Source organism: Schistocerca serialis, chromosome 8 (genome assembly GCF_023864345.2).
Source record: "Schistocerca serialis cubense isolate TAMUIC-IGC-003099 chromosome 8, iqSchSeri2.2, whole genome shotgun sequence".
In the NCBI taxonomy this organism is placed as follows: Eukaryota; Metazoa; Arthropoda; class Insecta; order Orthoptera; family Acrididae; genus Schistocerca; species Schistocerca serialis.
This window is the reverse complement of record NC_064645.1, coordinates 607,189,324-607,208,860: the sequence shown is the minus strand read 5'-3', so window position 1 is coordinate 607,208,860 and position 19,537 is coordinate 607,189,324. Positions and strand designations below refer to the sequence as shown.

Genomic DNA, 19,537 nt, shown 5'->3' with positions numbered 1-19,537 from the left:
TCTACCCTCTCCCCCCTCTCTTTTACATGCCAAGTATATCTCCTTACAGATATTAACTTCCATCCTGGATTTCATTAACACATCTAATTTTATTTTCTTGGGGTATAGGATTTTAGCAAATTAGTCTCAGAAGTAACTGACAGGCATTGCATATTACTTCACTAGAGGTAAAACAAGCACACACATGGTTTTTTATGTTATCTTGAAGTGCAGGTCTGCTGCGCACCACCTCTATTTGGTAATTAGTGATCGCTCCTGTGCATATGCCGCATCTGGACTTTACTTCCGTGCAAGCAAACCAGGAGCTATGATATTAGGTATCACCTTGATGTAAACTATCCATATAAACATCTTGTCCTAGAATGTCAAACGAGTGAGAGAATATTTAAATACTCTACTGGTTGGTGCCCACTCATCATCATCATCATCATCATCATCATCATCATCATCAACAACAACATTGTCACTTTGAATCATCACTGGAATACAAATCACTTGTTATCATTGTTGAAAACACCATCAGCAAGCTTCTGTAGACCCTCATTATCACAAACTACTCTCTTCACCATGATGGGTTGTTTAATGTGGTCAGCTACCACGTGAACATGGCTACCACTTCACGTTAGAATAAATTTAAGAGCCACCTATTACCTAGAAATTGAACATACATTCATTTAGTGCAATACACATTCATAAGCTGAGCCCATCATACAATTTAAATGTCTCAGTATCTTCATGCGACTACAACTCATCATGTGATGGATTGGATTAACAATGTTATACCAATATTAACTCAGTGTACTTAATTGTAATGCAGGTAAACATTTTTGTTGACTTTGCATTTCCGTTACGTAAAATGTTTAAAAACATATGCTCATTGTTTGCTGTCCCATATATTTATTCCAAGTTCACCCTGATATAGCTTGGCAGGTTCTTTATGTTTCTTAATTTACATGTGGTTAGTTTCAAGTATGAAGGAAGGAAGATATCTAAGTAAATTGACACAGGTGAACATAGTTTTCTGCAATAATGAAGGCCTACGGCTGATAGAAAATTCCTGGAATGTTTGTGTCTAGAACATAAATTATAGCAATGAAACACAGGAAAGAATCTCTAGTCATTCAAAATGTGGTGTAACCCAAGAAGGTTATAAATTAAGTGGGCAGATAAGCTACAAAATAGAGTTACTGGAAAAAAAAAAAAAAAAAAAAAAAAAAAAAAAAAAAAAAAAAAAAAAAGAATAAATACAAGGAAAACTTTTATTAGGATGAGGGTCAGATTATGGGATATCCATTAAAGTATCTAGAAATCAGCTAGCCTGGTACTATAGGAAGCATCAGATGGGAAAAATTGTAGTGGCAACAAAAAGATTACAGGTGGTGTTTGTTTCAAATAAAATAGCATCAACCCAGTTGTCAAAAAATGGACAACTTAAAAAAGTTTTTCCTTGTAGATAACCAAATCAACAAGCTTTCCACCAATTGTCTGTAAAGATACTGTACAATAAAGTGAACAAATTAAATCCAGAACTATATTTCTGCAATACATTTTTTCCCAGAATGGTTGAAAACAATGACCGTAATCTCTATTTCTGAAGCAAATTATATAGAAGAATTTTTGACATAGGCTCTACGTAATACTATCAAGTTATAAAAAAATCAAACCTTTCTTACAGATGAGAAGCTGTAAAGATGATATGTGATTCAAGAGCAACACATTCTTAACAGCTTACATTCTGGTCCCATCTTTTCCTGTATAATACCCTTAATAATTGTACTATATAAAACAAAAATATTCGAACTGCACAGAAATTTTCAATGCCAACATTTTCAACAAATATCACAATCTTATTATGTAATGTATACTCAACAATTTGTGGATATGGCAAATCTGGACGTTTAAGCATCCCTGTCAAATACTGCAGGGCAATCAACAGTCACATGTTAAACATTCACAACAATTATTCAATTCAAAGATAAACTATGAGAACACCAAGAAATATTTCATGCATATGACTTCTTCACATTAACAATTGATACAAACAAACGACAACTACTTCTTAATATTTACACACTGTATAATACTGTACATATTTACACCAGTATCTTACATTTATAAAAACGATGGCCCATTATGTACAATTATGACACACGTAACAAAAAAAATGTTGTCAAATGTATTTTAGGAAACTTTACACCAATACAAATGGGATGTGCTGTCCTGATTGTGCAAACAATGTTTCATACATAAAATTTTCATACTTGATTAGAAAAAAATGTAACATATTTAGTGCCGTTAACACAATTTTACACACTCCTTGAGACTGAATGCGCATTTCCCTTATCCTGCTCTTCATAAAAAGGAATCTCGGCAGTACACCAGAAGTATTTCATCGTCAATTACTGTGGAAGGATATCTGACTAGGTCACAACCTTACCAACTCTTACATCCATAAGAAGCCAATAAGAGGCAATTCATAAAGAATAGAGAACTGAAAACCTGGAGGGGGAGGGGGGATAGGGCAGGGCAGGAATTGTCCCAGGAACTACAGCATACGGGTGTACATATGTTATTTTCATGCAGAACAGATGTACAACAATTGCTTTTGTTGGAATTTGAAATATTTTGTTGATAGTACCTGAACATAAAGCTGTAAATGAATAAGTATACAACCAGGACACAGAAGACCAAGGGAGCAAGAGCGTGTACTAGAGGCTGACCACGGATTGGGAACAGCATTAAAATCAAGTTATGGTGGCTTGTGCAGAACAGAATGAAAGAAGAGGTTAAGAGTGGAGAAATGCCCACAAATTTCACATTTCCCCCATCACCTCTGTCACAAGCTACTGCTCTTTATTACAGTAAACTTGTTTTACAGAAAATTAACAGGTTTTACACAAATATTCAGACTTTCTTTACTTCACGAATCATTTATCCTTTAAGGATGATAGATTTGATACATGTATGTTAATGTAACCAGTGACGTAGTACTTGCCAAACAAGACCTTGTTTTAGATTCACAATTTTCCTCCAGATTTTCCCTAGGGTCGACTAGTTTTCAAAATTGGTGTAGATCTTGCTGGATAAACAAATTAACTTTTACTGTCCACATTTACAACATTCGGTCCCAATGTGGTCACACTGCACACAACAAAAAACAAACCTATAATAAAACAAATTATCAAATGGGGAAAAACCACCTCCCTGGAAGAAAGAAAGTACTTTTTTAAATAAATTAGTTCACAGTGCAATATTTGTCTACTGGTGTCCCAGTGTGACTTATCAGTAGACACCAGTTTTACAGTTAAAGAGAGCAAGTTTTCAGCAGTAAACTAGCACATGTGCAAAAATGGAATAATGAAACAGCTGTGGCTAGTTGGAAAATTAATGCAGAAACATCAATGAAAACATTAACTTCTACAATACTGACACAGCAAGGAAGTGATCTTAACTTGTGTGTACAGATTACACATACAACTTTTAAATTAACTACTATTAATAAAGATTGTTCCATCATATCTTTTTCTTGGTAGGGATGTAAGGAAACCAAAAGGGCAACTCTTCCTGCTCTGTCATTACCACACTTTTACAATGATTATTCCCAGTCATAGCAGAAAGGTGAATTAATTGAACAACATTCTCACTATGGTTTTTTTAAGGTACTTTACGCTCTTTTCTATGACATTATTTTAGCAAAATAATCTGTTTTTACTTCCATCGAAAGGATAGGTACTGTCTTAAAACACCGGTGTAAAATGTTGTGTGTAATGAGTCACTGAACTAATATGAAAAGGAATTTCTTTTCTTCAAGACTCATTTGGAATAGAACTTTACTCCAGGGAGGTATTTACATCAATAAACAGTAAATACAAGTTACGATGCAATGAAAGAAGCACTCTTGCTATAGTGAATACAACAAACTGTTGAAACAGTCAAAGAAGCAACGTTACTCAGTTCAGTTAACTGTCTTGTATGCACAAGTACTGAGTCATACTACCAGCAATCATCCCCATTAAGTATCAGCATGTTACACTAACTCACCTAGATACACATTACTTCAGGAAAGTGAATGCATATTGGGCAAAATATATGAATTTCTTGTCATATATTTTTTGCTTTGAAGTACATTGTCCAATTATTTTATCATAGTTCTCAAACGAATGAACATAAAGAACTGAAAATCTCCATTGAATAGATTATTGCACACCTGGAATAGCTGCAACAATACATTAATCACCAGTTAACTGTATTGTTGTTTGAATATTATGGTAAGTTTACTTAATAGCAGCATGCTTATTACAATAACAGGTTAAGAAAAAAATTGTTATAATGACATTTAACACGAGAAAGATCTGTTAAAGTCAACATTCACATTACATAACCAGCCTATCAAAGGCAACATTCTGTTCAATAAGTGGAGTCCATAATTAACATCCTCACCGAGTATCATCAGTAATGGAAAGACCTTGTATGCAAACAAAATATTCTTATCTATCAGGTACATACCTATATTTTTTATTGCACTTAACTGCAAAGAATAGCTGCATGTTCACAAATTTTACTAACACTTTATCAGAAACCCTATCAAGATCAAAATAAAACAATATATTTTCCCACACATTATTCAAACTGTAACTGCCACAATCCTCTCGAATGTTTATATGTAGGTGTGATGAATATGAAAAATAATATTTTAATTCAGTGTGCAACTTTAAAAACAATTACATGAACATTCTTGTAATTTTACACACAAAAATGAGGACTGTATGTCTAATGTAAGGCATATTTAAAATCCACATAATTGCCTTTTAAATCCATTTAAGGGAAATTAAAATAATCCATTTTATTGAGGCCCAGCTCTCATTTTTGAATCACTTCTTGTTTACAATATACTGAGGAACTGTACTCACTCCAAAATATAACTTTTGGAGACTATAAAAGATCTCACCAGACCTTAGCCATCAATTAACAGGCTAACCCATAAAATAAAGGCCATAAAGAAGCTACCTTTTAATAAATGGAAACAATTTTCAAAAGTTACATCTTTTCTGTATCATTTTGAAAAGGCAGTGTTTATCACTACATAATAACGGATTCAGTGGAAGACAGTTACTCAGAAATTATCTGTGACAATGAGGGAAACAGTAAGAAATTTATAAAGCTTTGGAAAAAGTGTGCAATCCAAATGTGTCATACTAAACTGCATTAAAAACATGATAGGGAAGAAAGCAAAAGTAGCTTGGAGAGCAATGTAGGTTTACTATTAATACAACTTTACCAAACCCGAATCACAGTACATATCCGAAATACTGTGTAACAAACATTAACTCATTAGAAAGTTTAAATCAGATGATATGTATGATGAATGAATTTCATTTTATTCTTCTGTTTAGCCAAATCTAACACAGTTGGCTCGAAACACACATTAACTCTCAACTCTTGTATTAGACCTTTAGCATAACACAATCAAAGGTTTATGCAAGTCAGCACATCCTGAAAGAGCATTACTCAATCAGTCACAAAGGAGAGTTGGCCAGAACTCACCGTACTGTCTGCAATCTACCTGTACAGTATAACAGGCAAGAACTGCATAACATTCATTAGGACAGAGTAAATGCTACAATTCAAACATTTCATCTTGTTCTTTCTGCAACCTCTGTAACGACGAACGGACTTTGCGCCCTTGCGTCATTACTAAAGTTTGAGGCATACTCAGCACATCATTGTGTGACTGTGAAGATGCTGCAAGAACTGCTGTTGCACCCTGCATTGGTGTCACCCCTGAGGATGCTTCAAACTGCTGCTGCCGAAGCCGGGATCGTGTAGTTCTTCTACGGCCAAACATGTCGTCATCAGAAGAACTACAGAATCTGGAGACAAGAGAACTGATATTATAAGTGTTGTCTGTCAAACAATTTAACGTAAGACTCACCATCCAGAAGATAAGTTTTAAAAACTAGGTATAGCTAAGGCAAACACCATGTGGCTAAATATTTCTGGCTTAACTAGACCATGATGTTAATCCATTGCCTGCCTTTTGCAAACTATATTGCTATTGTTTCCTTTGTCAGCTTTTGTTATGACTGATATAATAGAGTGACTATATGAGGACATGATGAAGCATATTGCAGTTTATTCTATGTTTGTGCTTAGCTTGCTACATATTTCTGTGCAAGCCCGAGAACTAACTCCAAAGTTTCATCCTGTTACTTGTTTCCCCTCACGTCTGTCTGCACACAGTAAATATATAAATAGTGATACAAATCAACATAGTAAAGAAAAATAGGAGATTATGATTCAGAGAGAGAGAAAGAGAGAGAGAGAGAGAGAGAGAGAGAGAGAGAGAGAGAGATTAAGATAAGTGACCATTGATGTAAGAGTGTGGGAGAACAATCTAATACCTAAAGCTGTACAAAAGATTTTTGAACAAAAGCTATGTGGCACTTTTAGGTGTCAATCATCATTGCTCAACCACAGTTCAGTACTATTGTGAGAAGTCTTGATAGAATATACAACTTTAAAATGTGGATTACACACAGTTCAATATTGAAAATATAATTCATTGAAATGTGGCTAATCAAGTGGCACGTCCTTACCGTTACAAGCCAGTGAGTTCTCCCTCAGATAGAAGAGGTTTCATACAAGGTGCATTATTAAGAAGAGACCTGCAATATGTGATTCATTTGCTTTACTCATTACCACTCATTATTTCAACCTATCACTCAGTTTACCCTAAAGACATTATGTATGTATGTCTGTCTGGGCTGTCAGTTGAAGCTTTTCACGTACATTAAGGTTGATGATATCACTTATTTTGAATCATTCTGTTTGCCAGTCACATGTTGTGATTATTTTATGTTAGGTATTAGGATGCTAAACAGCATGTTTTTAGGTGCATTTGCTGAATATGGTCATGTGATGAGTTGGACAACTAAGTTTTTCTTCACAAGCAATATTACTGCAACTATGGCCAATATGTTTACATTACCAGTTCTTATAAATTTCTGAATTTTTTATTCATTTTTAAGAATGTGTGCCAATGCCAGCAACTAAATGGGTGAGAAGGTGCTTCCCCTCCAGGCCAGACCTGCAAGGCGAATCACAAAAGTGGAGTGATATCACCCGACTCCCACTGGATGCAGCTAAGCTAGGGGGAGGGCATTTATGTTTAACTGGAAAGCATTAATGTAATCAAAATTAATGAGAAGTTTGCCTAGGTTCCATCTTCATCATTCATCAAAGTAATTCCTCCAACATTATAAAAAAATGTTTTCATTGAAGGTAGCAACACGACCCAATGTGTTTCTCTGCTTAGGTCTTGTACTTAACATTACAGTAATGTAACTGTGTACAGTGAAAAACGATATGTTTGACAGTGTGCCAACTGTTGGAGGGCAATCTCTATTGTAATATACAGTAAAACTTCCTGGAAATGGAATTGCAAGGGACTAAAATAATTTTCCAAATTGGACAAGTTTCCGGATTACACAAAACTCACTGGACTACACAAAATTTGTCAGGTATCATAAACAGAAGTACAGTAAAAATTCTTAATTACGCATATACTGTATTTATGTACCTCCACTCCAGCACAGCACTGTATACTGGACAATAGAACACTGGACTATTACACTAATTGATAAATAAAACAGCATTTCTATATTTTTATTCTGACTTTAAATTTGTTTATTACTGTATGTACATACATATTATTCCCATGTTTATTTGCTTTACATTTCAATTTTTTCACAACATATCAATGAGGGAACCTTGTTTTTAATTTCCTGTTCAAAATCGTTTTCTCTGGGCAATTTTTTGCATCATCATACAATAGTTCCAACACGTTGGGAGAATCCTCCTCCTCCTGTTTCTTCTTCATCGGCCTCTGTGTTGCGGACTTCTATTAAATTTGTCGCTGAAGTGAAAGTGGAGTGAGTTGACAAAGTCATCGCTTCGAATGTAATCATCTGCACTGCACGAAATGTTTCGCATTTTCTTTAATTCTTTAACTTCGATTGCCACAGAAGCATCTTGTGCCTGACCCCCAAACCCCGCTTTGTTGAAGCACTTTGTGACAGTTTCGGGTTTTATCTCCTTTACTGCCAAGCCAATCCAATTTACTGCATCCAGGACAGGAACTGACCGTGCAAGAGCAAACACACTTTCAGCTTCTTCAACGATAAGAATATTAGATTTCATCAGCAATCGCCTAATGTCACTTGAATACGTAAATAATTGTTCATGGGTTGTGAGGCTGGTTGAACCTTGAGGGAACCAAGCCAATTTCACATTTGATAACATTACTTTCGGGTGGCAGGTTGCATTGTCTAGGAAAAGGAGAACTTGGTGATTTCCTTTTTCATTTTGGCACTGAAAGAGCTCTGCCATTCTTCCACAAGTCCACACACCATCCACACCTTTTTATTGTTTCGCCATGGGACTGGAAGCTTACTGGCATCAATGTTTTTGAAACAACACTGTTTTGCCACCTTTCCAATCACCAGTAGCTTCTCCATTTCACCTTCACACAGCAGTACAGTGAATCTTTCCTTGGACATTTTTCTGCCGGTGCACTTTTCACCTGTAATTGCTAGCGATTTTGAAGACAGCGCGCAATAAAACAGTCCCATTTCATTGGTATTGAACATGTCTTTCAGGTCATAAAATCACCATTAAGTTGGACAGTATTGTCTTCCATTGAGTTGCTACACTTTCCTGCACATCCTTAGCTTCCCCACGCACTTGACTCCCACATGATGTGCCTAGTTCTGCAACTGCGTAACTCCAAGCTCTTTAGAAACTTTCAGAGCCTCACTGCAACAGGAGTCCAGATAAAGGTAAGTTGGTTAATTTCTTCATTTCCGGTCTTGTTTGCGCCTCTTTTCATCTGCCCATTCCCTTTTATCCATTTTCCCCAGTCTTATCCTTGTTTCTTAAAGTCTCATAAATTTGTGTTTTATCACATTTGAAACAACAATTTCGTACACAGATATATTGCCTCTCTCACTAGCCTCGATTACACTAACCTTTTCGTTAAGTGTTAATGACACATACAGTAACATGATGTCGAACAAACGGTATCTCAAAGTGTTACTAGTCAACGGAAACTGGCAGAAAATAATGACCTTGCCGGGTAAAACCATTGTTTAATGGAACAAGCCCCACCTCTTTCACTGTGCACATTGCAGTATAGTGTTGGTATATGCGCAACAATGTTCCTGCATGCGCTGGTGTGCGTCAATAATGAGGAAAACGAGAAAGCGGACAAACAGAGCGCTGACGAACAAACCGTTTCCTTTGATGTACAACACTGAGCGTAATTTACTCATCGTTGCACAGAGTGGCGCAGTTTTAGGTCCACACCAGCAGCGTCACGCTGGACCTCTTTTCTCGGTTTTGTGCCACTTAACAGAGGTGTTAAAAGTAATGTTCTTGTAGAGTTGTTAATAACTAATGAAATGTAATACAGTAGTACTGTATAAGACTGTATGAGCCTGTCGATTCATATTTAACATGTCAAAATCTGTCAGAGTATGATGATTTACTTCACACATCCGTATCTCACATTAAGTTAAAAGATCCATAATGTTTCGAATCTTGTCAAGATGTTTCAGGATTACAAACTGTCCACAGGACATCAGTTCAGTCTCACTAATAACTATTTTAAACTTATCAAGGTGTCCAATAGCTGCACCCATGTTTACAGATGCCACTGTTATTGAAAAGCATCTACCAAGACAAAGCATCTACCAAGACAAAGCATCTACCAAGACAAAGCATCTACCAAGACAAAGCATCTACCAAGACAAAGCATCTACCAAGACAAAGCATCTACCAAGACAAAGCATCTACCAAGACAAAGCATCTACCAAGACAAAAGCACAGGATGAGAATATACCAGTTGCTGCGAACGACTCCTTGGCAACACCATAGCATCTCACTGGTTTGACACAGACTGTATACATCCTCCAAGTGTCAGACTTCACATCCAAAATTCCAATTTTAATTCGGGAGCAGCAGTGGTGGAACATTTGTTTGAAACTTTTGAGAATATTTCACATAAATTTCCGCAGTATGTTGTATTAGGTATAGATTTCAAATTATCAACTATAGACTGGGAGAATCAAATCCTAAGAGCAGGTAGTAGAGACAGGGAATTGTGTGAAATAGTTTCAAATACTTTATTCAAAAATTGCATGGAACAGTTAATAACATAATTAACTTATTTTTGAAGGCAAAAATTTAAATCTGCTGGTGAAAAACAGATTCAAACTTCACTAATCAGTGTAGAAAAAGGAGTTGGTAAGCACGAGGCCCCGACAATCACAGAATATGGCTGTAAACAGGAATACAAAGAAAGGTATGAAGATATTTCTGCTTAGCAAGAATAACAGATTTCAGATTACATGAGTTGTCTGCATGAATATTTCCTCTCCAGCATTCACCAATGTAGAGTATCATTGGAGTTCAAGAGCATTATACAGCACACTTTACACAGTTATGTGCCTAGTAAAGTTGTGAGGAATGGAAAAGAACCATCGTGGTTTGACAGCTATGTCAGAAAGCTGCTACGAAAGCAAAGAGAGCTTCACTGCAAATTTAAATGTTGTAAAAGCCTCACAGGCAAAAAGTAAAATAAGCCAAAATTAGCATAAGGAGGGTCATGCGTGAAGCATCAACATAGAATCTAAACTAAAATTCCATCTACTGACTTGGCAGAAAAACTGAAGCAGTTTTGGTCTTAAATCTTAAACGGATTGAAGCCATCTGTCCAGGTACTCTGTGACCATAATTGTACTGAAAAAAGAGGATGGCACAGAAAAGGCCAAAATGCTAAACTCATTTTCCCAATACTGTTTCACAGACAATCACACTGCAGTACTTCCTTTAAATCATCTCACAAATTAACAAAATGGCTGATACTGAAACACCTAACAATGGGATAAAAGCAACTGCAATCATGAGTTAAGTGTTCCTGCTGATTGTAAAAAAGCACAGGTCATTCCCATTTTCTAGAAAGGTCCACACAAAACTGTAGGCCTATATCTGACACCAGTCAGTTCTAGAATTTTGGAATGTGTCCTATAATTGCACATTATGACATTTATGGAGACAGAATCTCCTCTGTATGAATGAACATGGGCTCCAAAAACAATGATCATGTAAAACCCAGCCCACTCTGTTCATCCATGACACCATGAAGGCAGTAAACACTGGGGTCCAGGTAGACACTGTGTTCCTCGGCTTCCATAAGGCATTTGGTACAGTTCTGCACTGTTGCATAATGAACAAAATACAAGTGTTCAGATTATCAGACCAACTATCGTTGGATTGAAGAGCTTCTAGCAGAGAGAACAGCATGTCATTCTCAATGCAGAGAAGTCTTCAGACAAAGAAGTGACACTGGATGTAACCCCAGGGAGTGTTACAGGTCCATTACTTTTCACACTATATATAAATGATATAGTAGGCATTATCTGAAGCTCCATGCAACTTCATGGACAGTTCTCTTGTATACAAAGAGTGTTGCAGTGAAACATAGGAAGTCTGCACAGAATCGCCACTTTGTGCAGTGTGTAGAAACTGACTCAACATAAACATAATGTATTGCATATACATATGAATAAAGATCCACTGTGTACAAATACACATTTGGGCAACAATCACAAAAAACAGCAATTTCCGTAAAATATTTAAGAGTACGCGTACAGAGTGATTTAAAGTGGAACGGGTTCATAAAACTGACTGCAGGGAAGGTAGGTGTCAGGGAGAGATTCATTGGAAGAGTCCTCACAAGGGAACCTCCCCATCGCACGCCCCCCCCCCCCCCTCCGATTTAGTTATAAGTTGGCGCAGTGAATAGGCCTTGAAAAACTGAACAAAGATCAATCGAGAAAACAGGAAGAAGTTGTGTGGAACTATGAAAAAATAAGTAAAATATACAATTTGAGTAGTCCATACGCAAGATATGTAACATCCAGGAGAGTGCGAGCTCAGGAGCGCCGTGGTCCCGTGGTTAGCGTGAGCAGCTGCGGAACGAGAGGTCCTTGGTTCAAGTCCTCCCTCCAGTGAAAAGTTTAATTTCTTATTTTCAGTTTATGTGACAAACTCTCATGTTTCCATCACTTTTTTGGGAGTGATTATCACATCCACAAGAAAACCTAAATCGGGCAAGGTAGAAGAATCTTTTTACCCATTCGCGAAGTGTACAAGTTAGGTGGGTCGACAACATATTCCTGTCATGTGACGCACATGCCGTCACCAGTGTCGTATAGAATATATCAGACGTGTTTTCCTGTGGAGGAATCGGTTGACCTATGACCTTGCGATCAAATGTTTTCGGTTCCCATTGGAGAGGCACGTCCTTTCGCCTACTAATCGCGCGGTTTTGAGGTGCGGTCACAAAACACAGACACCAAACTTATTACAGTGAAGAGAGACATCAATGAGCGAACGGAGAGATCATAACATTGCGAAAATAATAAATTAAACTTTTAACTCGAGGGCAAACTTGAACCACTGACCTCTCGTTCCGCAGCTGTTCACGCTAACCACGGGACCACGGCGCTCTTGAGCTCACACTCTCCTTGATGTTGCCTATCCTGCGCATGGACTACTCAGTCTGTATATTTTGCTTATTTTTTTCATAGTTCCACACAATTTCTTCCTGTTTTCTCGATTGATCTGTGTTCAGTTTTTCAAGGCCTATCCACTGTGCCAACTTGTAACTAAATCTGAGGGGAGTGCGATGGGGATGTTCCCTTGTCAGAAAATGTAGTCTGTCAACAAAGGAGGTGCTTACAAAACTGTCGTCGAGCCAATATTTGAATACTGCTTCTCAGTATGAGATCTGTACCACGTAGGATTGTTAGGGGAAATAGAGGAGATCTAAGGAAGAACAGCTTGTTTTATTCACAGGTTCATTTAGTGAGGACAAAAGCGCCAGTGAGAGAGAGAGAGAGAGAGAGAGAGAGAGAGAGAGAGAGAGAGAGAGAGAGAGAGAGAGTTAGTTCTGCATCAGGGTGCAGTTTATTGTAAAGTTACGAGACTGTATATTCCTAGAAGAGTCACTTGTGGAAAGACCATGAAGATAGAGAGATTTGAAGCCACATGGAGGTTTACTGGCAATATTTCTTCCCATTAACTGTATGAGACAAACAGGAAAAGAGGGGAGTGACAATGGTACATTAAGTACCCAGCACCACATAGCGGAAGGTGGCTTGCAGAGTATAGATTTAGATAGAGATGTAAATAGAATCTGATTCAAAGAGCTTGTTCATTCAAGCAAAGTGGAGCAAAGGCAAGAAAACATCATAACAAGAGCCTTCTGCATATTATGATAAAGCACACTGTTTTCAGACTACATGCAAATAGTAACCTTAATGCACTTGCAAGGACGAATAAACAAAAAGAGTTAGGATTCCACAAGAAATACTGACACTCCAGTTCTACTTCTATACAAAAGAAGTCATTTCCTTTACAGGAAATATACATTTCCAACATTATGATGTCTATCACAAAAGGAAATATAAAGCCAATCGTTAACAAGAACATTAATTCTTACATATCAATCGCAATCTATCCAGGTTCTGGTGGATTATTTGGTTCTTTTTTCAGTGGTATGTGTTGTTTCCGTTTCTTCTATCACAAATGTGATACTTAAAGTAACAACAGGAACACCAATCCTTTAAGGTTTCAGTTTTAAAATTATCCTTACCACAATCACAACAGTCACACAAGCTCACAACATGAACTTATTCTTTATTGTTATTTTATAAGAAAGAGTGTTCTAATGATAGTGTTGACAATAACATTTCTTACAGCAATGATCTTCAGCATGACTTAACAGTTGTGAACTGCTTGATTCCCAAAGCCCTACATTTGTTTCACGAAATAGGTACAAAAAGCTTCCTGCATAGCCACTATTCAAACATTGATAGTGTCCCAGGAGTAATGGTCAATGTTCAAGGATGCAGGAGGAATGCTCATTTGAAGCAAAACACTTTGTATGGACACATGCCCTACTCTGAATGGTTTCTGGGATACAACACATTTAAGGTTCATTGTTATCTTCTACATTATTCAACACATTGTCAGATTTACACATATACAATTGTTAGTAAACACAACATGTGTTTTACGAAGTATCAACTGAAAAATACACACTTAGTCACCTCTAAGCATTATCGTTGCAGCTGTGGTACGATTCACGAAAAATATTCAAATACCCCATCGTCACTTTACACTGATCAGCCAGAACATTAAGACCACCTACCTAGTAGCCAGTATGTCCACCTTTAGTAAGGACAGCAGTGTTGAACAGTCATGGCACGGAAGCAATGAGATACGGCAGGTCGCTGGAGGGAGTTGGCACACACAATTCACTTTATTCCTGCAAGTTTCGGGGAGTAAAGAACAGGGGTGGGGATAAACTCTGATGCCACATTCAATCACATCCCAGATGTGTTAGATCAGGTTTACATACAGTGAGCAGAGGGGGCAGCACATCAATTTGAACTTGCCACCGTGTTCCTCTAACCACTTCGTCACAACCCTGGCCTTGTGACATTGTCCATTATCTTGTTGATAACTGCCACCACCATCGGGAAGCATGATCACCACCTTGTCTTCGTCCCGCAGTACAGGTTCGAGGAGCTGTTCCCTGACAGACGATGGATTCGCGCCTTCCCATTGGTACAGTGAAGAAGGTATTGGGATTCATCAGATTATGCAATGCTCTGCCACTGTGCTAATGTCCAGTGCCGATGGTCAAGTGTCAGTCTCAGTCTTACTTGATGTCATGGTGTTAACATTGGTACATGCATGGGTTGTCGGCTGTTGAGGTCCATCGTCTGGGGTGTTCAGTGCACTGTATGTTCAGATGCACATGTGCTCTGCCTAGCATTAAACTCTGATGTCAGTTCAGCACCAGTCCACCACCTATGCTGTTTTACCAGTCTGGCCAGCCTATTATGTCCGACATCTGTAATGAGGTGTGGCCACCCAACCCCTTTATGTCGAAGTGGCTTCACCTTGGTTTTGCCACATGCTGAAGACACTCACCATAGCATTCCTAGAATATCTGAAAAGTCGTGCAGTTTCTGAAATGCTCGTGCCGAGCCACCAGGCCCTCACAATCTGTCCTCGGTCAAACTCCTACATATTGCGCGTCTTCCCATAGCCTACAAATGGGCAGCACATTCACTGATACTATGTAAACCATGCTTGTGTGACCATCAGCCATGCCACACCAGGTGATGATCCTACTGACTGGACGGGATGGCAGAACATGCATGACTGAGTGCCTCTGCATGTTCCCTGAACAGGGCAACAGCAGCCATGATGCAACCAAGGAGTTCATCTCCCATATTGCCTTTTGTTTGTTCACCTCAGACTTTACCCAACTTCCTGGGCCAACGGAAGCGTCCAATTCTGCCCGTCGGCTCTGACCCGTGACATTCCTATTGTGGCGTGTGACATCACGATGGCGCGGAGTTCAGTTTGTGAGAGTGGCTTATTTGTAGGTGTTGTTTTGACACCTGCTGCTCTCTGTTGGTGTGTTTATGGGTAGCGTGTTATGTGGCGTACTGGGTTCAGTTGCGTGGTAGTCTTTGACGCGTGTGGTTTTGGTGCTGACCGTGGGGTTAGAGGAATATTTTTCAGTGAGTTGACAATTTAGTTTTTGTTATGCCCAAGTTACTGTAGTGTTGTTCTCGGTTCGTCATATGCGAATTTTTTTAAAATTACTTTGTTTATGTCTTTGGTAGATATGGATATGACTGACAAAATCAACAGTCCGCATTTGTGTGCGCTGATGGTGGACAGTGCTTTGTCCCTTATTAAGTTCCTTCAGCTATTTGGTCTGTTGGCTGAAGTGGTCAAGTGTTCTGTATGTTGGGAAGAAATGAGACTTACGAAAGTTCTGCCATCTCTGACCAGGGACAGCTACATGTGGCGGTGTTGTAGGGATAATCTATGGAGCTCCACTAAGCACCGTTCCTGGTTTGAGAAGTCTAGGTTGGGCATGCGAGAAATTGTGGTAATGACTTATTTTTGTTATAAATCCTCTCAGTTTCTGTGTGCATGAGGTGGGTGCGAGTGAGAGGACGGTGCTTGATTGGTATTTTTTTGTCGTGAGGTGTGTTCGGAATATATTAAATACAGGGGTAAGTTGGGTGGGGCTGGGGTGGTTGTGGAGGTTGATGAGTCGTAGTTTGGGAAGAGAAGAAAGTATGGGAAGGGTAAGTTTATGGTTAGTTTATGGGTGTGGGGGGCTGTGGTATTGGGGGGGGGGGGTGTTCAGAATGTGTATTTAGGGTTTTGGAGGAGCAGACAAAAAGGGAATTAGTGGGACTGATTGAGGATTTCATAGAAGAGGGTAGTATTATAGTTTCAGAAGCATTTCCTTCTTATAGGGGGTTGGGTCAGCAGGCGTACAATCATCTAGTAGTGAACCACAGTGTTGAGTTAAAAAGTTATGATACCGGCACCTCTACGAATACCATAGATGGGTTTTGGGCGGCCATTAAGTCAGTTATTGGGAGGGGGAAGAGGCACTCTTCTAACCTTCAGTCTCTTTTAGATGTTGGCGGAAGAGCATCCCCGAGGGCTACTGTATTTAGTTTTCTTTTCTTTTAAGGGCAGTTAGTAGGATGTGTAGGCTGAAGGATGTGGGATAGTGAAGTGTCTGGTGGCGGGTGGTGGCTGCGGCATAGGGGAAGTTAGTTGTTGGTAAGGTTTTTGGAGGTAGGTGGGTGAGGGGTGGTGGTCGTTTTTTGATTTTGTTGTAGAGGATTTTTTTTGTTACAGTTGATGTAGAGTGTGGTTGAGACTTTTTGGTTTTTATTTGTTTACGGGTCTTTGACTTTGGGAGGTGTGGGGGGGGGGGGGGGGTTGGGAGTTTTTTTTTGGGTTGTGGTTTTTGTTTTGTTGGTGTGTGCGCGCGCGCGCGTGTGCGTGTGCGCGCGCGCGCGTGTGCGTGTGCGCGCGCGCGCGTGTGCGTGTGCGCGCGCGCGTGTGTGTGCGTGTGCGCGCGCGCGTGTGTGTGCGTGTGTGTGTGTGTGTGTGTGTGTGTGTGTGTGTGTGTGTGTGTGCGTGTGCGTGTGCGTGTCTGTGTGTGTGTGCGCGCGTGTGTGTGCGCGACTGTGTGTGACCTAGAGGGCAGTGCCGGAGCTTTCTTGTGGCGAGTTGTTTTTTCAATGTTTTTTTTTTCTCTGTCTAGATGGTTGATGGGGTATTTGTGAGTTGTTTGGTTGTTGGTGATTTGTTGTCATGATTTGCTGTTGGGCTATATAGGTCAAGGGAAGTGTTCGATTCCAATTTTGTTTTTCTAGGTTCTTTTTTTTTGTGGTAGCGATAATTGTGGTGGTGGTGAAAGTTTTGAGTTTTATGATGTGGTATCAGTAGTTGCTGTTTAGCTATATAGGTCAAGGGAAGTGACTGATTCCACAGGATATTGTATACAGTGGAATTTGGGAAGGTTGTGGGGTCTTACTATTTTATAATTTTGTGTCGTTTGGTTTAGTGGCGTGTGTTCATATTTAGTTTATCCACACCCAAAAACCCCCAGTTTCCCCCACCTGTCCCATTAGTTTCATTATATTTTTGGAGGAACATGTGTTTGATGATTTTTCGATCTAATTTCGTGCTTGTCGTCATGTTTACATAATGACGTCATAGGCGCAGTATGGGAGTAGTTGTGAATGGCCATTTCCGCCATGTTGGTGATGTCATGGGTCAAAGCACACTGATGGAACCCGACGCTTCCGTCATCCCAACTCCCTCACAAAAATAGAATGGCATAATGTCTGGCAAGCTTGGTGGCCAGTAAATTTTCCACCATAATCGATACAACAATTGGCAATGGCCTTGCCTCAGTGGCTACACCGGTTCCCGTGAGATCACCGAAGTTAAGCACTGTCGGGTGTGGTCGACACTTTGTTGGGTGACCATCCAGGCCGCCATGTGCTGTTGCCATTTTTGGTGGGTGCACTAAGCCTCGTGATACCAATTGAGGAGATACTCGACCAAATAGTAGCGGCTTCGGTCAAGAATATCATCATTACAACCGGGTGAGGATGACACGGCGTTCGGATGGTCCCAGTAGGCCACTCATGGCCTGACGACGGAGTGAGGGGGGAAACAATCTATACAGCAATTATGGTAAGACATACGCATGTGCGTCACAAGCCTAAAAAGAAACGTACATTATATGAGTTCTCTTGGAAACCATTTGGAGTAGGGCATATATCCATATAAAGTTCTTTTGCTTTAAATGAGCATTCCTGACATATTCCTGAATACTGACCATTCCACATGGGACACCCTGTATTTAATATTAGTGGAAAAAATTTGGAACGGTCATTTCTCTTTCATTATTTAACAGAAACAATTGTCAAGTGAGTAAAGGGAGAGCTGTACCTCAATTTACAGCTCAGATTAAAACTGGAATAAAACAAATCACTTTGTGGCCACTTAGCATGTCAAAAATAATTTTATTATACAAAGAACATTTTAGAAGTCAGCCTAAGACCACAATAAAGAAAGTTCACAGCTTCCAGAAAGCATTGTAGTGTGGTTTGTAGAACCAACGTGTAGAGCTAAGTGACTTACTCAGGATGATAATGGAAAGATGTGCTGCAGAATCCTTCCATATAACTCACAAGAGCAATACCATAATGTGTCTTGTGTGTTGAAAATCAATAGTACTAACAGTAGCAAGCATGAGAAAGTTTGTGATAGTGAGATACGCAGTAGCAAAGCAATCTACATATTCTATCCATTGTGTACATTTTCTAGTGCAAGGTGGAGAAAAAATAAACACAACAAATATTACATAAATATTTGAAAAAGTACATTCCATATGCATGAAGTAATTTTACAATAGCCTGTATGGAGAGGTGGGCTGTATGGGCATTGGGGTTTATCTGTATGTGCATCATACAGCCACGACATTACCACCAAAGGGAACACTTGAATTACATAGAGTAGAACAGAAAAACAACTAGTGATGTCACAATGCATTCTTTGTCTCTTTCTACATTGAAACCACAGCACTCTCACTTCTTAGTTGCAAACCACTGCAGTTAACATGCTTTACATGTCTCAGTGCGACATCACCCAATAACTGGTTACGAATCATTCAAGTGAATTAATACTTATGAATATAAGTTTGCCGTCTGCAAGTGAACAGTAATGATGGCTGCCAAGCACCCATTTTGTCTGGCAGGATGAAGTTTGCAAAAAAGCCATGGCACAGTTTAAATTAACAACTAGTCAAAATTTATAGCTGTACATAGTAGGAAAATGCAAGCATTTGTTTAAGCTGAGAAAACTAGCTACAGTCAACAGAGCTACACAGTTCAGAAAAACAGATTAATGATGATTGTCACTTTGTGGAGCTAAGCGAAGTGATCCAAAAACAATGACAGACTGAGATTGAATCTGTAATGTATGTCACAAAATGAGCCTGGATGAGTGACTAGCAGGGGGAAAAAAAAGAAAAAAAAGTCAGATAGTAAAATCTGATTAATTTACA

General features: G+C 39.0%; 1 protein-coding gene across 2 annotated transcripts in view; it reads right to left on the bottom strand.

The window, feature by feature from the left end:
* Nucleotides 1-1,509: 1,509 nt before the first annotated feature.
* The window catches only part of LOC126416321 (lysM and putative peptidoglycan-binding domain-containing protein 1), a 28,007-nt gene continuing 9,979 nt past the window's right edge, over nucleotides 1,510-19,537 (bottom strand). The window contains exon 3 of one of the 2 annotated variants that reach the window (XM_050083983.1): nucleotides 1,510-5,885. In XM_050083983.1, coding sequence (XP_049939940.1) covers nucleotides 5,618-5,885 — 268 coding nt within the window. In that variant the 3' untranslated portion in view covers nucleotides 1,510-5,617. The remainder of the gene's footprint in view (nucleotides 5,886-19,537) is intronic. The other variant, XM_050083984.1, reaches the window with a different exon arrangement.